Source organism: Monodelphis domestica, chromosome 2 (assembly GCF_027887165.1).
Source record: "Monodelphis domestica isolate mMonDom1 chromosome 2, mMonDom1.pri, whole genome shotgun sequence".
NCBI lineage: Eukaryota > Metazoa > Chordata > Mammalia > Didelphimorphia > Didelphidae > Monodelphis > Monodelphis domestica.
This window is the reverse complement of record NC_077228.1, coordinates 270,126,778-270,142,774: the sequence shown is the minus strand read 5'-3', so window position 1 is coordinate 270,142,774 and position 15,997 is coordinate 270,126,778. Positions and strand designations below refer to the sequence as shown.

Genomic DNA, 15,997 nt, shown 5'->3' with positions numbered 1-15,997 from the left:
GGGCTTCTGAGCCCTTGGTGGGAAGAGGGAAGGAAGACGATGAAGACTCCATCAACGAGCAGGGGGAGGCTACTTCTGCTCCTCCTAAGAAGCCTTTCCCAAACTGAAGAGGGATCGGGGTAAGGGATGGAGACCTCAGATGACCTTTCAGACGTCGGACGACCAGCCACCACAAGGGAAGAGGCCTCTATTGAAGAGTCAAGGAGATCTGAGAATGGCGACCCCAGTCTTCCAGGGCTGCCTGGTATCATTTTTCCCTTAGAATCGATAGGTGGAGAAATAGAACCAGAGAGCAGCTGTGATTTGCCCAAGATTAAGCAGCAAGCAGAGGGCAACCTTCTTTGTGCCGTGGACCCTTCTGACTACCTTGTGTAATCTGTGGGTCCCTTGTCCAAATAATATTCACAAAATAAAAGCAAAAGATTTTTTAAAAAATCCTTATCTTTCTGTCTTAGAATCAATAGTGTGTTCTGGTTCCAAGGCAGAAAAGTGAAGGTCTAGGCAATGGGGGTTAGTGACTAATCCAGGGTCACCTAGCCAGGAAGTGTCTGAGGCCTGATTTGAACCCATCATCTCCCCTCTCCAGGCCTGGCTCTCAATCCACTGAGTCACCTATCTGCCCCCAAAATATAGAATTGTAAAAGAAATCAATTATATTGAAACACAGTTTTCAAAATATTCTTTGAAAGTTTATGAACCCCTGTTCAGGGAAGACAGTTTGCATAGTGGATAGCATACCAGGCCCACAGTCAGGAGGACCTAGATTCAAAATTGGCCTCAGATACTTCCTAGCTGCATGACCCTGGGTAAGTCATTTAACCCTGATTGCCAGGCCTTTGCTGTTCTGTCTTAGAATTAATTCTAGAGGGGGTAGTTAGGTGGCTCAGTGAACTGAGAACCAGACCTGGAGATTGGAGGTGATGGGTTCAAATCCTACCTCAGACACTGAACTCAGATGCTTCCTAGCTGTATGACCCTGGAAGCAAGTCACTTAACTGCCATTAGTGGCTAGTCCTAGTAGTGCTAGTCCTCACTGTTCTTCTGCTTTATTTTTATTTTTTGAAAATTTTATTTAATTAGTTGATTTAGAACATTTTTCCATGGTTTCAAGACTCCCGCAATTCCACTGGGTCTAACATGGGTCATTGATCAAGACTGCTCTTCTGCTTTAGATTGTATTGATTTTATGTATTGATGCTAATTGTATGTATTGACTTTATGTTGATTTTAAGATGGAAGGTAGGAATGTAAAAACAAAAAAAAAAGAACTTATTCTAAGACAGAAGTTAAGGGTTTAACAACAACAAAAAAAGAACCCCTGTTCTTAAACTTTTTCCTACACTTTTCTATACTCTTTCCTACACATGGATTTGCTGCCATGAGTATTATGCCTAGGGTAGAGTGACCGGGACTTTGCCTCAAGTGAAGAAGTTTAGAGGGGCTTTCTTCCCTTCCTTCTCTGCCCTGTGGTAGCAAAGCCCCATCTTACTCATCCTCATCCAGAGAACATCCTCTTCCCTCAGCAACACCAAAGGGGAGCCTATACCACCACCACACCCAACGGGGGAGAAATTGTCGGTCACATATCTGGCCCCCACCAAGGAACTTGCTCCATAGCCAAACTGCAAACTTTCAGGTATTCGATAAATGTCAGCTATCAATGGTCATTACTCCTCTAAGGACGGAACAACCTATGAGGAAGAGAGGGGACAGCTGGGGAGAGTCCAGCTGAGGCTAAGGGGATGGGAATAGAAAGAGACCTTTGGACTTGTTATCGGGCAGCCGGTCCACTTCAAGGATGAAGTCATCCTTGAGGAAGAGGAAGCCAACGATGGAGAAGAGGTAGACAAGGATGAGGGCAAGCAGGGCAGTGAGCAAGATGGAGCGCCCATTCCGAGTCACGCTCTTGATCACGTTGAACAAGGTCTCTTCACGATAGATCAGGTCAAAGAGCTGGAAGAGGCAGAAGCATCAGAGTGGGAGAGTTGTTCCTGTCTGGAAAAGCACACCCTCCCCACCTAGGACTATTCCTTGGAATTGCTTCAATAAGACAATGCATTTGATTAAAGAGGGCAGCAAAACCTGGACTAGGACAGCTTCCTGGGCTCTTTCTTCTATATTGACCTGCATCCTTGTCTTTCAGGGAAAAAAGGAATGCTGGGACAGTAGAAATAGACACACACGCTGTGACACGCATTGTGACCTTGAGAAACTCAGTCTGGAGGGTCCCCAGCATGGAAAAGTGGTGGCTCTTGTATCATTGTCAAAGATAAAAAGGAAACCATTTATACAGGTTCTAGATTTCACACACCTGGGTCACAGACCTCCCCCACTTAAGGATGAGTGGAGTGTATACTCTTCTGGTGATTAAATCTAAAAAATGTGCAGGGGAGAGTTAATCCCATCTTCACACTCTATAATGGGATCCCAACAGTGTTCTAGATTCACTGCTCTATCCTTTCTCACAGCTTCTTCCCCAGTAACCATCTCTGTACTGTTCCCCTGAGCCCCCACTTCCCCATGCACCAAGACCCCCAAAGTCATACCAGGATGCTGTAGAAGAGCTCATGAGCAAAGATGCCTAGCACACTGGTGAGGATGTAGCCAACATGATAAAGGAACTCCATGTCCATCACCATCGCTTTGTAGCCCCTGATGAAGGTGCCGCGGTTGCCCACAAAGCTCACTACAAACACGATCTTGTTGGTTAGCTGGGAAACAAGCAAAAGAAAGATGAGAGTGATGGACACAGCACCAGGAACCACAACATGAGTAGGGCAGCAGCTTGTAAAGAAAGGAAGATAAGATCAGTGATAATATGACCCCAACCCATCTGCTTTCCTTCAGAATGATGACTTAGGACACAGCTAGGTGGCTTAGTCAATTGAGTGCTTGACTTGAAGTCTGGAAGATCTGAGTTCATAATCCTACCTTATTCACTTACTGACTGTGTGATCCTGAGTAAAAGCCCCATGGTGGGGGCAGGACTGGGACCAGAGTTCCCCAAGTAAGGGTGAGGGGAAAATAATAAGAGGAATACAAAGGTTGAAGGGCCTCGCCTGTAAGTAAGGGTGAAGGGAGAAGGTAAGAATCAAAAGATGCAGTATGAGGTTGGAAGGGTCTCATCTTGCTGGTATCAGGTGAATACAAGTTTGTTGCAAGTTGGTTACATCTTTTTTAAAGGTCCAGATCACAGAAATTAAAAGCAATCCTCTGAGAAAAGTCCTTGGGAAAGTGCAACAAGAATTGCAGACATGGCACCTGGGGTAGGCTAATGGTTCCAGGAATTGGGGTAAGATAATGATTCCAAGTGCCATCCAGGTTCATGGAATGGTCACCTACAATGTCTTGCCAGCAAGGAGATGTATTAATATGTTAAGAACAAAGAAGGTGGAGGGGAGGGCATTCAGACCCGTTCTCAGACAGACCGTGAGATCTCAACCTCTGATGAGGGCACTCAGATCTTTATCTTAGATGGACCCAGAGTTGTCAACTTCTGACAATCCTGAGCAATTAATTTGCCAGTCAGTCAAAAAACATTTTTTATGCCCCTACTATGTGCCAAGAACTATACTAAGTGCTAGGGATACAAAAGAAAGGCAAAAGACAGCCCCTGCTCTCAAAGAACTTGCAGTCTAATTGCAGAAAGGAAAAAAAAAACATGCCAACAACGATGTACAAAAAAGACATATACAGGATAAATGGGAGATAATACACAAAGAAAAGGTGCTGGAATTAAGGCAAAAGGCTTCCTGTAGAAGGTGGAATTGTAGCTGGGACTTGAAGGAAGCTTAATTTTACTTTGCCTCAGTTTCTTCATCAATAAAATAGAATAATAATAGCATCTACCAATCAGATTATTGGGAGGATCCAATTACATTTATACATATTATATGTGTAATTATATATGTATATTACATAAAAAACATATGTGGTGATTATATAGAATAAACAAATATTATAAATATGTATATTGTGTATATATAACATGTACCTATGTGTGTCTCTATATAGTGTGTATACATGCATATGCAAATGTATATGTACATATATAATGGTAATTTGCAAACTTTAAAATTCTTTACAGGGTATCCTTTTACAAGACATCTTGAGGAATGTTTAATCTTTAATAGCTTAAATAGTTTAAAATTGCACTGACTTTTGGGACACGCTGAATAAATGCCAACACTAGTAGTTGTAGTATTATTAGTATTGCGACACTCAGCTCCCTCTCTCTGGCAGCCACCCTGCTCCCAGCGCTGCCTCTTGAGACTCACATTGAGGGCCCCCAGGATGTTGAGGGTAGGCCCGATGCCCAGGTAATAGATGGAGCGCAGGATGAGAGCCACAATGACGGGCCGGATGCTGTAGCGCCTAGTGAACAGAGCCACGATGGAGAAGCAGACCAGAAGCCAGAAGAGCAAGGAGATGAGAGGTGAGCCCAGCACACCTAGAGGGGAGGGCAAAGGAAGAAGGTGAACAAGACCCCTCCCAAGGCTTTGCTGCCCGACTCAGGACTTTCTAGAGGGTCTTCAAAGGCAGCAGCAGCACCGAGGGAATCTTGAATGGGACGGGGAGTCACAGAATCACTGCCTCCTCTGACCTAAGCCTGAACACAAATCCCTTTGAAAATGCCCCCCAACAGTGGGACCTCTAAACCTGTGTCCTAATTCCATCTTCATTCTGCATTAGAGAAAGCCAGTAAAGTGCCTTCTCTGAGCCCCAATTTCTCCACTTGTAAGAACAAAACAACCCCTGTCTCTCCCTTTCTCCCAGGTTATCTAGCAGCCTCCCACTTCTCTGCTGTTCAGATGCTACCATCAAGTCTCTGATGTCCCACGTCCCCAGTCAGAGTGGGAGCTCCCTGAGGGCAGGAGCCGGGCTCCTGCTCTCTATTTTAATTGTGACTTGGACTCGGGGAGACTTGGCTTCACATCCATCTCAGATGCTTACAGTGTGACTGTAGGCAAGTCCTTTACTCTTTCTATGCCTCCGTTTCCTCCTCTATAAAATAAAAAGCTGGATGCCATGGTTTCTGAGGTTCTTTCCTGCTTGAAATCCTATGACTACACCCTCAGAGCTCAGTAGAACTCTGCAAATAGGGTATGCTCAGCACGAGGGCAGAATGGCTCCAGAAGGTCCAAGGAGTGCATTACAAGTGACCCTGTTGGGAGCAGCTAAGGGGCTTAGGAGGTAGAGAACCAGGCCTGGAGGTAGGAGGTCCTGGGTTCAAAACTGGCCTCAGATACTTCCTAGCTGTATGAGCTTCAGCAAGTCACTTAACCCCCCATTTCCTAGTCCTTACCACTCTTCTACCTTGGAACCAATACTCAGTATCCACACTAAAACAGAAGATATGCATTTTTTTTAAAAAGCAATGCTATTCTCATTCCCCTTTGCAAGGGAAGATGGTTAGCGATGCTCTCCTTCTTTTGTTCCTCTTTATTTATTTATTCATTTATTCACTCATTTATTTATTCATTAATGTATTTGTTTGTTTATTTATTTGTTTGGACCCTTACCTTCCATCTTTAAATCAATGATGTGTATTGGCTCCAAGGCAGAAGAATGGTAAGGGCTAGGCAATGGGGGTCAAGTGACTTGCCCAGGGTCACACAGCTAGAAAGTGTCTGAGGCCACATTTGAACCCAGGACCTCCCATCTCTAGGCCTGGCTCTCAATCCACTGAGCCACCCAACTTCCCCCTTTGATTCCCCTTTAGAGGCCCCAGAAATCGCAGACTTCAGCTTCCCTCCTAGGGCTGCCCTCACCTGTGGAGGCACCCTCCACATAGGGGTAGAAGAAGGCAATGATGATGTTGATGAAGACAGCAAGGTTGAAGGATATGGAGCCCCACAGGGTCATTCGGCGGGAGAACCAATAGATCAGAGGCATGCCTGGCAGTGAGAGATGAGCAGAGGAAGGGCAGGCTTGAGTAGGAGAGAAGGGAGGCCCCTCCTGGACTATCATGGCGGAGGGACTCGTGGACCTCAATGGAACTATGGTGGGTCATAGCAGAATTCCACTGGAGAAGGCGATGGCAAACCACTCCAGCGTCTGTGCCAAGACCACCCCAGGGACAGGAGGGCCGTGGTCCACAGGGTCACAAAGAGTGGACCAACACAAGTGAACAACAAGGGGAAGCCGAGAAGCCGCCGCCTGCCCTGCAGTCTCATGCCCCAGCAATGGTGGATGGGGCGTCCGTTTTAAGCCCTTTGGGAGGAGCTGGCTGCCAGCCTCAAGCTGTCATGTAGGTGGAATGTCCCTGATCTCCCCTTGGATACCCCCTTCTCCGTATTCCCATCATCTTTGACACCCCTCTTCTACCAAAACCCCTTCCCTCCCCAGTGGTGTAAGTGGCTGAGAAGAGCCAGAGGGCCCTTTCCTGGGGCTTCAAGGGAGGCAGATAACCCTAAAGGGGCACTTTCCAGCCTTGGCCAACAGGTGGTGGACAGCATTTATTTTGCAGGTGTTGGGGGCCCCATTTGGATCCCTGCCTCTCAGGCAAGCCCTGACCCCGGGCGCCCCTGTGCTCCCCAGCCCTCACTTCGGAGCTTCTTCTGCCACTCCATCTCATTGTGCAAGAAGGAGGACTGGTCAAAGAAGTCGCTGACTTTGCTGCCCTGCTCGTCCTGCTCTGTGGTGGTGAACAGCCGGTGCTTGGTCTCCTCCGTCAGAAACTCACAGATGCTGGGTACCGGAAACACGATCTGCTCCATGCTCCGGTCCTGCCGGACGATCTGGGGGAGGAGACGGGGCCGTGGGGAAACGGGGAGACAGGAGCAGAGCCTGCACCCCCGAGGGAGAAACACGCGCGTGCACACACGCACACACCCCCCCCAGCCACCAACGCTGAGTCACACACTGACTCAGAGAGACATGCTCGTCAGATGCTGAATCACACACCGGTGCTCCTATACACATGCTGAATCAGAGTGACACACGCGTGTGGAGGCATGATGAGTCACGAGAGCTCACATGCACATGCAGTTGCCCTCACACCCTTTCATTTCCACATGACTCCCAAGAAGCCAGGCTTGATGGCTCCACTGGCTCTCACCAGAGTAACCAGAGTGGGGGAGGCAGTGAGGGTCGGTGGTAAGAACCTGGGTTCAAACCCCACTTCTGAGGCTCATTACCTTTGTGACCTTGAGCAAGTCACTGAACTTCCCTGGGACCTCAGTTTCCTCATCTGTAAAATGAGGTAGTTGGGGTAGATGGCCTCTGAGGTCTCTTCCAGCTCTCGGTCTGTCATCCTTCCATCTCTGAGATTCCTCCCCCACTCCCCGATTCCAGGACCCTGCCCCCCTTTCCCAAGGAAGGTCTCCCACCTCAATCTGGGACGTGTGGTTCTCATAATAAGCCAGAGGATCCTCTTCCTCCGCCTGCACGGGCACCGACGACTTCAGCATTTGGGACAACTGCTTGTTGTTTAGGCTGAGCTGTGGAGGGATTGGCGGGGGTCAGGCATAGAAGGACCCCGACATCCTCTGACCCTGAGCCAAGCCCAGACCCTCCAGCCCTTTGGGTTTACGACAGAGTCCCCAAGAGGGAAAAAGAAGGAAGGAGGAGAGAGGAGGCCGAGGAATCGGAGGGGAGCGCCGGGGAGTCCCAGGAGAGGTCGCAGAGAGGCTCAGGGAGGCCGTCGTCCTACCATGGAAGAGATGCCTTCTTCCTCCTCCTCCTGGATGCGCTTCACCGGCTTCAGCAGGTGCTGGAGCTGCTTGTTGTGTCTTGAGAGCTAAGGGCAGAGGCAGACGGAGATCACAGGGGTCTGAGGAGCCACCAGGATGCTCTCCGGACCCCCTCTTCCCCCGGGGGCTCCGAAAAGGGGCCGTTACCTGCAAAGCCAGGATGTAGATGTTGTGGCCGACCTCTCTCGGAGACACCTCTGAGTTCTCACGCTCCTCCTCCTGCAGGTAGGCCTTCTTGATGACGTCCACCTGGGAAGCAGGCGGCGCTTAAGCCTCCTCCCGATCAGAGCCTCCGAACCCTGCTCCCCCATTCCCCCCCAGGCCCCCACATCTCCACTCTTCAGCCTGTCCCAGGCAAGCGAATGGCAGCAAGGAAAGGAGCAAAGAAAGCCCCCGGCCGGGAGGCCCTCCCTCGCCTCCCCTGTCCCCACTCCCTGGCCATCGCCTCACCAGTTCCTGTGGCCTCAGGCTGATGAGAATCCTCTCTGCATTCTCACTGTCATGGCGGCTCTCCATCAGAGCCAGAAGGAGCTTGGAAGCATTGTCCTGGGAGGCAAGAGGGAGACTAAAGAAGCGCCAGACCGGGAGTCAAGAGGTCCTGGGTTCAAATGTCGCTTCAGATACTTTCCAGCTATGTGAGCCTGGGCAAGCCACTAAACCCCAATTGCCCAGCCCTTACCACTCCTCTGCCTTAGGACTGATGCTCATCCGGGATAAGATATTCTGATAAGGCAGAAAAGGTTTAAAACAGCTGCCATTCATCACTTCCCAGGACCCAACTCTGCCTTGGGAAGGAATCACTCCTCTCACCCAGGCTAAACGAGGCAAAGGCGACCCTGAAGAAGTTATGCTGACCTTTTTGCCTACATGAGGGACATCTAAGGAGGGAGTTTCTGACCTCTTAAATCCCCCAACTCAGTGCTTTCCCATCCTGGTGGCATATATGATATACTGAACCGGCAGTTCAGAAAACGTGGGGTCAAATGCCAGTTCTGACCCATTTGGGGGCCAATGTGGGAATTAGCCACTGTGGGGTTTTTGCTTAACTATACATATTTATAACGAAGATTTTCATTTTCCTTTTTTTTTCCAGGAGGAGGGAGAGAACATAAATATTTGTTCATCGAAAAAATTTAGTTTTTTTTTTAAAATTCCAACTATGATACTTAACTAGATACATGACCCAAGTCAGGTCATATAATGACTTTGAGCCTCAGTCTCCTCACCTGCAAAATGGGAATAAGAATACCTATTCCACCACCTCACAGAGAGCGTATGAGCCAAGTGCTCTATAGATGTGAGAGCAGCCTAAATACGAATGATTTTTATTACCTACTGAAATAATCAGATAGATTCTGTATCATTTTTTAATTGGTTCTATTTATGCTTAAATGACGCCTAGGTCATAGTTCTTTGCTTCTGAACTTGGTTCAGAATTCAGCTGGCCTGTAATGAATTAAAGTTGAGAAATCCAGTTCTCAGGGTCACCTAGGTAGATAGTGACAGTCTCTCTCTCTCTCTCTCTCTCTCTCTCTCTCTCTCTCTCTCTCTCTCTCTCTCTCTCTCTCTCTCTCTCTGTCTCTCTCTCCCTCCTTTCTTCTCTCTCTCTCTGTCTTTCTACCTCCTTCTCTCTCTCTCTCTCTCCCTCCTTCTCTCTCTCTCTCCCTCCTTCTCTTTCTTTTCTCTCCCTCCCTCCCTCCTTCTCTCTCTCTGTGTCTCTTTCTCCCTCCCTCCCTCCTTCTCTCTCTCTGTGTCTTTCTCCCTCCTTCTCTCTCTCTCTCTCCCTCCTCTCTTTCTCTTCTCTCCCTCCCTCCCTCCTTCTCTCTCTCTGTGTCTCTTTCTCCCTCCCTCCCTCCTTCTCTCTCTCTGTCTTTCTCCCTCCTTCTCTCTCTCTCTCTCTCTCTCTCTCTCTCTCTCTCTCTCTCCCTCCTTCTCTCTTTCTCTTCTCTCCCTCCCTCCCTCCTTCTCTCTCTCTGTGTCTCTTTCTCCCTCCCTCCCTCTTTCTCTCTCTCTCTGTGTCTTTCTCCCTCCTTCTCTCTCTCTTTCTCCCTCCCTCCCTCTTTCTCTCTCTCTGTCTTTCTCCCTCCTTCTCTCTCTCTCTCTCCCTCCTCTCTTTCTCTTCTCTCCCTCCCTCCCTCCTTCTCTCTCTCTGTGTCTCTTTCTCCCTCCCTCCCTCCTTCTCTCTCTCTGTCTTTCTCCCTCCTTCTCTCTCTCTCTCTCTCTCTCCCTCCTTCTCTCTTTCTCTTCTCTCCCTCCCTCCCTCCTTCTCTCTCTCTGTGTCTCTTTCTCCCTCCCTCCCTCTTTCTCTCTCTCTCTGTGTCTTTCTCCCTCCTTCTCTCTCTCTTTCTCCCTCCCTCCCTCTTTCTCTCTCTCTGTGTCTTTCTCCCTCCTTCTCTCTCTCTCTCTCCCTCCTTCTCTCTTTCTCTTCTCTCCCTCCCTCCCTCCTTCTCTCTCTCTGTGTCTCTTTCTCCCTCCCTCCCTCCTTCTCTCTCTCTGTCTTTCTCCCTCCTTCTCTCTCTCTCTCCCTCCTTCTCTCTTTCTCTTCTCTCCCTCCCTCCCTCCTTCTCTCTTTCTCTTCTCTCCCTCCCTCCCTCCTTCTCTCTCTCTCTGTCTCTCTCTCCCTCCTTCCTTCTCTCTCTGAGTCTCTCTCTCCCTCCCTCCCTCCCTCTCCCTCCCTCCTTCTCTCCCTCCCTCCCTCCCTCCCTCTCTCTCCCTCCTTCTCTCTCTCTCCCCCTCTCTCTCTCCCTCTCTTCCCCCTCCCTCCCCTCCCTCACACACACACACACACACACACACACACACACACACACACACACACACACACACACGCCCTATACCTTGAGCTGCAGCACCAGGTCCATGCGGTATTTGCACAAGGGACTGATGTCATTGAGGATCAGGGCGGTGATGATGTCGATGCCGTTGGACTCGTGCGTCACAATGCAGGTCTGTGCGTGGGCAGGGAGACAGGAGCGAGCGGCTCAGGATGGAGCCCGGCCGGTCCCCCCCTCCCGGCCCCCAGGCTCTCTCCTCCCAGGCCGAGGCCGCACCTGGTTCTCGTGGCAGGGCCCTTGGCAGTACTCAGTGAGTGTCTCCAGCGTCTGGGTGACGAGCCCCACGTTGTCCTCGTTGATGTAGAGGCCCAGCAGCCCCAGGCCGCCTGTGGTGCTCCCGCACATGATGTCCAGAAATTGCAGCGTCTCGCACACCAGGTTGTAGTTGGTCTTGTTATTCTGACAGCGAAGGAAGTTCTGCAAGAGACAGACACGGGGACGAGCCATGCCCCAGGGCCATAAGGACGTGCGCCAGAAGGGACCCAGCTAGGAAGAACAAGAGCAGCAAAGAGAGGTACCCCAGGAGATACAGATGGGGGGGTAGGGACATAGCCATGCGTGCCTAGTCAGAAGTACAAAAGGATGCACCAACAGAACTCTTTAAAGAATAATGCTTTTAGGGGGGCAGCTGGGTAGCTCAGTGGTTGAGAGTCAGACCTGGAGACCAGGGAGGTCCTGGGTTCAAATCTGCCTCAGATACTTCCCAGCTGTGTGACCCTGGGCAAGTCACTTAACCCCCATTGCCTAACCCTTACCACTCTTCTGCCTTGGAGCCAAAACACAATATTGATTCCAAGACAGAAGGTAAGAGTTTAAAAAAAAAAGAATAATGTTTTTAAGTGCATAATATAAAATACATAAGATTAGGAAGGATACCAATTATATTGGAATACAATTAATTTTTCATTACTCTAACAAACCCCAGATTAAGAATCTCTCTAGGGGGCAGCTGGGTGGCTCAGTGGATTGAGAGCTAGCCCTAGAGACGGGAGGTCCTGGGTTCAAATCTGACTTCAGCCACTTCCCAGCTATGTGACCCTGAGCAAGTCACTCAACCCCCATTGCCTAGCCCTTACCACTCTTCTGCCTTGGAGCCAATACACAGTATTGACTCCAAGAAAGAAGGTAAGGGTTAAAAAAAAAAAAGAATCTCTCTAAACTAGATGACCTTCAAGGCCATGCAACATGAGTAAAATGAGCATTTGTTCAGCCGTATGGGTCACGTCCCAATCTTTGTGATCTCATTTAGGCTTTTTTTGGCAAAGCTGCTGGAGTAGTTTGCCATTTCCATCTCTAGCTCATTTTACAGATGAGGAAACTGAGGCAAACAGAGTGAAGGACTTGCCCAGGGTCACTCAGCTACAGTCTCTGAAGCTGGATTTGAACTCCAATCTTGCTGACTCTAGGCCTCGTGCTCCATCTACTGTGCCGCCCCCTAGCTGCCCAGGATTCATTACCTGTATCAGAAAGGACATAGCAATGAGGATAATAGCACTTGCTTTTACTTGTAGTATTTTATAATGCTTCCCTCAAATGTGGAAATATTAATAGGGAAACTGAGGATCACAGGCTGGCCTTGTCAGCTGAGCTAGAAGAGACCTAAAAGGTCATCTAGTTCAAGAGTTCTTCATTTGGGGTCCATGAACTTAAATTTTTTTTTGATAATTGTATTCCAATATAATCAGTTTCCTTTGTAATCCCAAGTAATTATTTTGTGCACTTAAAACATTATGGGCAGCTAGGTGGTGCAGTGTGCCAGGGCTAGAGTTAAAATTTGGCCTCAGACACTTACTAGCCGTGTGACCCTGGGCAAGTCCCTTCACCCTGTTTGCCTCAGTTTCCTCACCAATAAAATGAGCTAGAGAAAGAAATGGCAAACTACTAGTTGTGAGCCCTTAGGTAACACTTCTCCCTGTTTGCCTCTGTTTCCCCATCTGTAAAATGAGCTGAAGAAGGAAATGGCCAACCACTCCAGCAGTTCTGCCAAGAAAACCCCAAATGGGGTCACAAAGAGTTGGGCTCATTTGAAACAACTGAACAACAACAAAAAATTCTTAAAAAGATTCTATAGGTTTCACCAGACTGTCACCAAAAAAGTTAAGTACCCCAGTGCTATCCAACCATCTAATTTTACAGATGAGGAAACTGAGGCTGATAGGTGACCTGCAAAGGGTGATACAGCTACTCGGTGTCAGAGCCAAGACTCAACTCCCATCTTCTACTCCAAGTCTAATAATTTTCTCTTAAGATGCCACAAAGTCTCTCTCCCCATAGCGGGAACAAGGGTATGAGGAATAAGTATATTCCACTGAGGCAGCCAGATGGCGCCGTGGATAGAGAGCTGAGCCTGGAATCAGGAAGACCTGAGTTCAAATTTGGCTTCAGACACTTTCTAGCTGTGTGACCCTACGTTCCTCTGCTGACCTTATTTTTCTCCACTATAAAATGAGGATAATTTCTTCACAAGGTTGGCAAACAGATCAAATGAAATATTGACAAAGGAAGTGCTTAGCAATAAATTCTTTTTTTTTAAACCTTTACCTTCCATCTTAGAATCAATACATGTAACCTAAAACTTTTCGTTCAATTAATGTTAGGAAAGCTACTGCTAATAGAATTGGGATAATATATAGGTTATTTAAGATTATTAATTTTTATTAATTATTTATTAATTAATTATTTTATTTTATTTTTATTTATTTTATTTATTTAATTTATTAATTATAAAATAATTATATAATTATTAAGATTAATAGGTTAATTAAGAACACATATTAAGGAGAGGGTTTGAACCTCTGATAATAAAGGCTTAAGTTTTATGCAATTACCTGCTCTGCCACTTTAATAGACTCTTTTCTAGAGTAGTAATTATTTACATTAATTAGTTGAGATTTATTTCATGCTGTGTATTGGTTCCAAGGCAGAAGAGCGGTAAGGGCTAGGCAATGGGGGTCAAGTGACTTGCCCAGGGTCACACAGCAAAAAAGCATCTTGGGCCAAATTAGGCAATTGCACTTTTTTTTAAAAACCCTTATCTTCCATCTTGGAATTAATACTGGGTATTGGTTCCAAGGTAGAAGAGCAGTAAGGGCTAGGCAATGAGGTTAAGTGACTTGCCCAGAGTCACACAGCTGGGAAGTGTCTGAGGTCAGATTTGAACCTGAGACCTCCTATCTCTAGGCCTGGCTCTCCATCCACTGAGCCACCCAGCTGCCCCTAGCAATAAATTCTTAATAAACGCCTGAGTCCTTCCCTTCCATTGTGCCCACAGTTTAAAAATGGAGACTTGAACCTGGGACTCCATTTCCCAGAAGTCCTTGCTCACTTCCCAAAATACCTTGTAACCTCACCTGGGCTGAGAGCGAGATGGGGTATTTAACCTGGCTGTAAAGGCTACTGGCTCTCTTTCCTACTTCCTCTTCCCAGCAGATGCGTCTCTTTCATGAGGTAGGTGAGGTTGTGTCTAGGCCTCTCTGGGCCTAGACATGTGCTTTCTTATTCTGTATTTTCTTTAATCTTAACCTTTAATAAACCTCATGAAAATATAATACTCCTTGCAGAGAGAAACTAATTTCTACCTGCCACAGCTTGACCCCCCAAATTTTAACTGTTACAACAGGCTGGACAGCCTGAAGATGTGTTGTCTGTCTGTTTTCTCCAATACGGGTTTATGGGGATGGAGAGTGAGATTTCATTTTCCAGAGGAAACACCCAAGCCCGGGTAGCCCCATGCTCCTGGCTCCTCTCCTGGCAGCTCTGCCCGGCCTTCTGGTGACAGACCCAAACGTTCAAGCCTGGGTGCAAAGCAGGTGCTCACCTGAAGGTCCCGGTTGTGGTTCTCACACAACAGCTGCAGGAAGCGCAGAATGGGCTGCATGATCAGCACAGAAGTGCCCATCTCGTTGCTCTGCCCCCGATCAACCACCTCGTGCCCCCTGCGGAAGCTGGCGCTCAGGGAGTACCGGGAAGTGGGGCTTGGGAGGGCAAAGGATGCCATGCGCCCTGCGGAGAAAAGGAAGGAGGGATGTGAAGGCAGGGCAGCCGCGGAAGCTCCCCCCTTCCAAGTCCCCTCCGAGCCCTGGCAGCGCCCTCACCTTTGCCTCCAGCATCCCCCGCCTCCCTGTCCTCCCGGGGCTGGCTGCCCAGGTCATTCATGTTCACGGTCACTGTGGACTTGGTCTCTTGCTGGGCCCTTTTCATCCGGTCGTGAAGCACCTTGAAGAATTTCTCGGACTTCTTGTCCCCGGTCATCAGATTGTAAAAGGATTTCTGCAGGGGTGGAGAAGGATGTTGGGGAAAGGGCCAGGGCCCGAGCCTCGGGCACTCGGGAAGCCTCTCCTCCTACCCCTCCGCCCCCGCCCACGGACACAGCAAATGGCGCACCTCAAATCTCCGAGTCCCTACCAGGCACACGCTCTCCTGTGAAGAGGAGCCGACATGCCCAAATCACTTAGCATGGTGTCTGGCAGACAGCAGGCACTTAGTAGGTGTTTATTCCTCCTCTCCCTTGGAATCAGTACACAGTATTGATTCCAACATGGAAGATAAGGATTTAAAATAATAATAATAATAAGAAAAGAAAACCTCAAGGTTGATGGGGATAAGATTGGGGATGTAGACTCTAAACAAGGGCTCCCACTGAGCCACCCAGCTGCCCCCAACCTTGAGGTTTTCTTAACAAAGATGCTTGAGTGGTTGGCCATTTCCTTCTGCAGCCCATTTTACAGATGAGGAAATTGAGGCAACCAGGATTACATAACTTGCCCAGTGTCGCACAGCTAGGAAGTGTCTGGGGCCACATTTGAACTCAGGAAGAGAAGTCTTTCTGACCCCAGGCTCAGCTTTCTATCCACTACACCATAATAATAATTGCTGGGGGCAGCTGGGTAGCTCAGTGGATTGAGAGCCAGGCCTAGAGACAGGAGGTCCTCGGTTCAAATCTGGCCTCAGATACTTCCCAGCTGTGTGACCCTGGGCAAGTCACTTGACCCCCATTGCCTAGCCCTTACCACTCTTCTGCCTTGGAACAAATACACAGTATTGACTCCAAGATGGAAGGTAAGGGTTTAAAAAAAATAATAATAATTGCTACCATTTCTATAGCATTTATTCAGTGCCAGACACTGTACAAACACTGTCTCACATGCTTCAGTTTCATTAGAGGGACAGTGTCATGTAACAGAAAGAACACCGGCCTTAGAATGAGAAGTCCTGGGTTCAAATCCCCCAAAACAGCTATTTACTAACTGTGTAACCCTGGGCAAGTCACTTAAACCCTAGTGGCCTCATATACATATATATGGTTTCCTCATCTATAAAATGCACTGCAGAAGGAAATGGCAAACCACCCCAGTATCACCGCCAAGAAAATCCTAAATGGGGTCATGAAGCGATGGACACAACTGAACAAGAAGAAGGAACCTACACTTGGGGCAGAGGAAAGGGAAACAGGGGCCAGCCCCAGGGAGC

General features: G+C 48.3%; 1 protein-coding gene across 1 annotated transcript in view; it reads right to left on the bottom strand.

The window, feature by feature from the left end:
* ITPR3 (inositol 1,4,5-trisphosphate receptor type 3) overlaps nucleotides 1-15,997 on the bottom strand; it is a 146,958-nt gene that overhangs the window by 10,564 nt on the left and 120,397 nt on the right. Inside the window, exons 40-52 of the mRNA XM_056818048.1 lie at nucleotides 14,623-14,797; nucleotides 14,346-14,530; nucleotides 10,745-10,945; nucleotides 10,532-10,642; nucleotides 8,145-8,240; nucleotides 7,842-7,943; nucleotides 7,655-7,741; nucleotides 7,332-7,442; nucleotides 6,548-6,740; nucleotides 5,772-5,897; nucleotides 4,278-4,450; nucleotides 2,547-2,711; nucleotides 1,761-1,953 (exon numbers count right to left, since the gene is read on the bottom strand). Of these exons, the coding sequence (XP_056674026.1) occupies nucleotides 1,761-1,953; nucleotides 2,547-2,711; nucleotides 4,278-4,450; nucleotides 5,772-5,897; nucleotides 6,548-6,740; nucleotides 7,332-7,442; nucleotides 7,655-7,741; nucleotides 7,842-7,943; nucleotides 8,145-8,240; nucleotides 10,532-10,642; nucleotides 10,745-10,945; nucleotides 14,346-14,530; nucleotides 14,623-14,797 (1,918 nt within the window). The remainder of the gene's footprint in view (nucleotides 1-1,760; nucleotides 1,954-2,546; nucleotides 2,712-4,277; nucleotides 4,451-5,771; nucleotides 5,898-6,547; nucleotides 6,741-7,331; nucleotides 7,443-7,654; nucleotides 7,742-7,841; nucleotides 7,944-8,144; nucleotides 8,241-10,531; nucleotides 10,643-10,744; nucleotides 10,946-14,345; nucleotides 14,531-14,622; nucleotides 14,798-15,997) is intronic.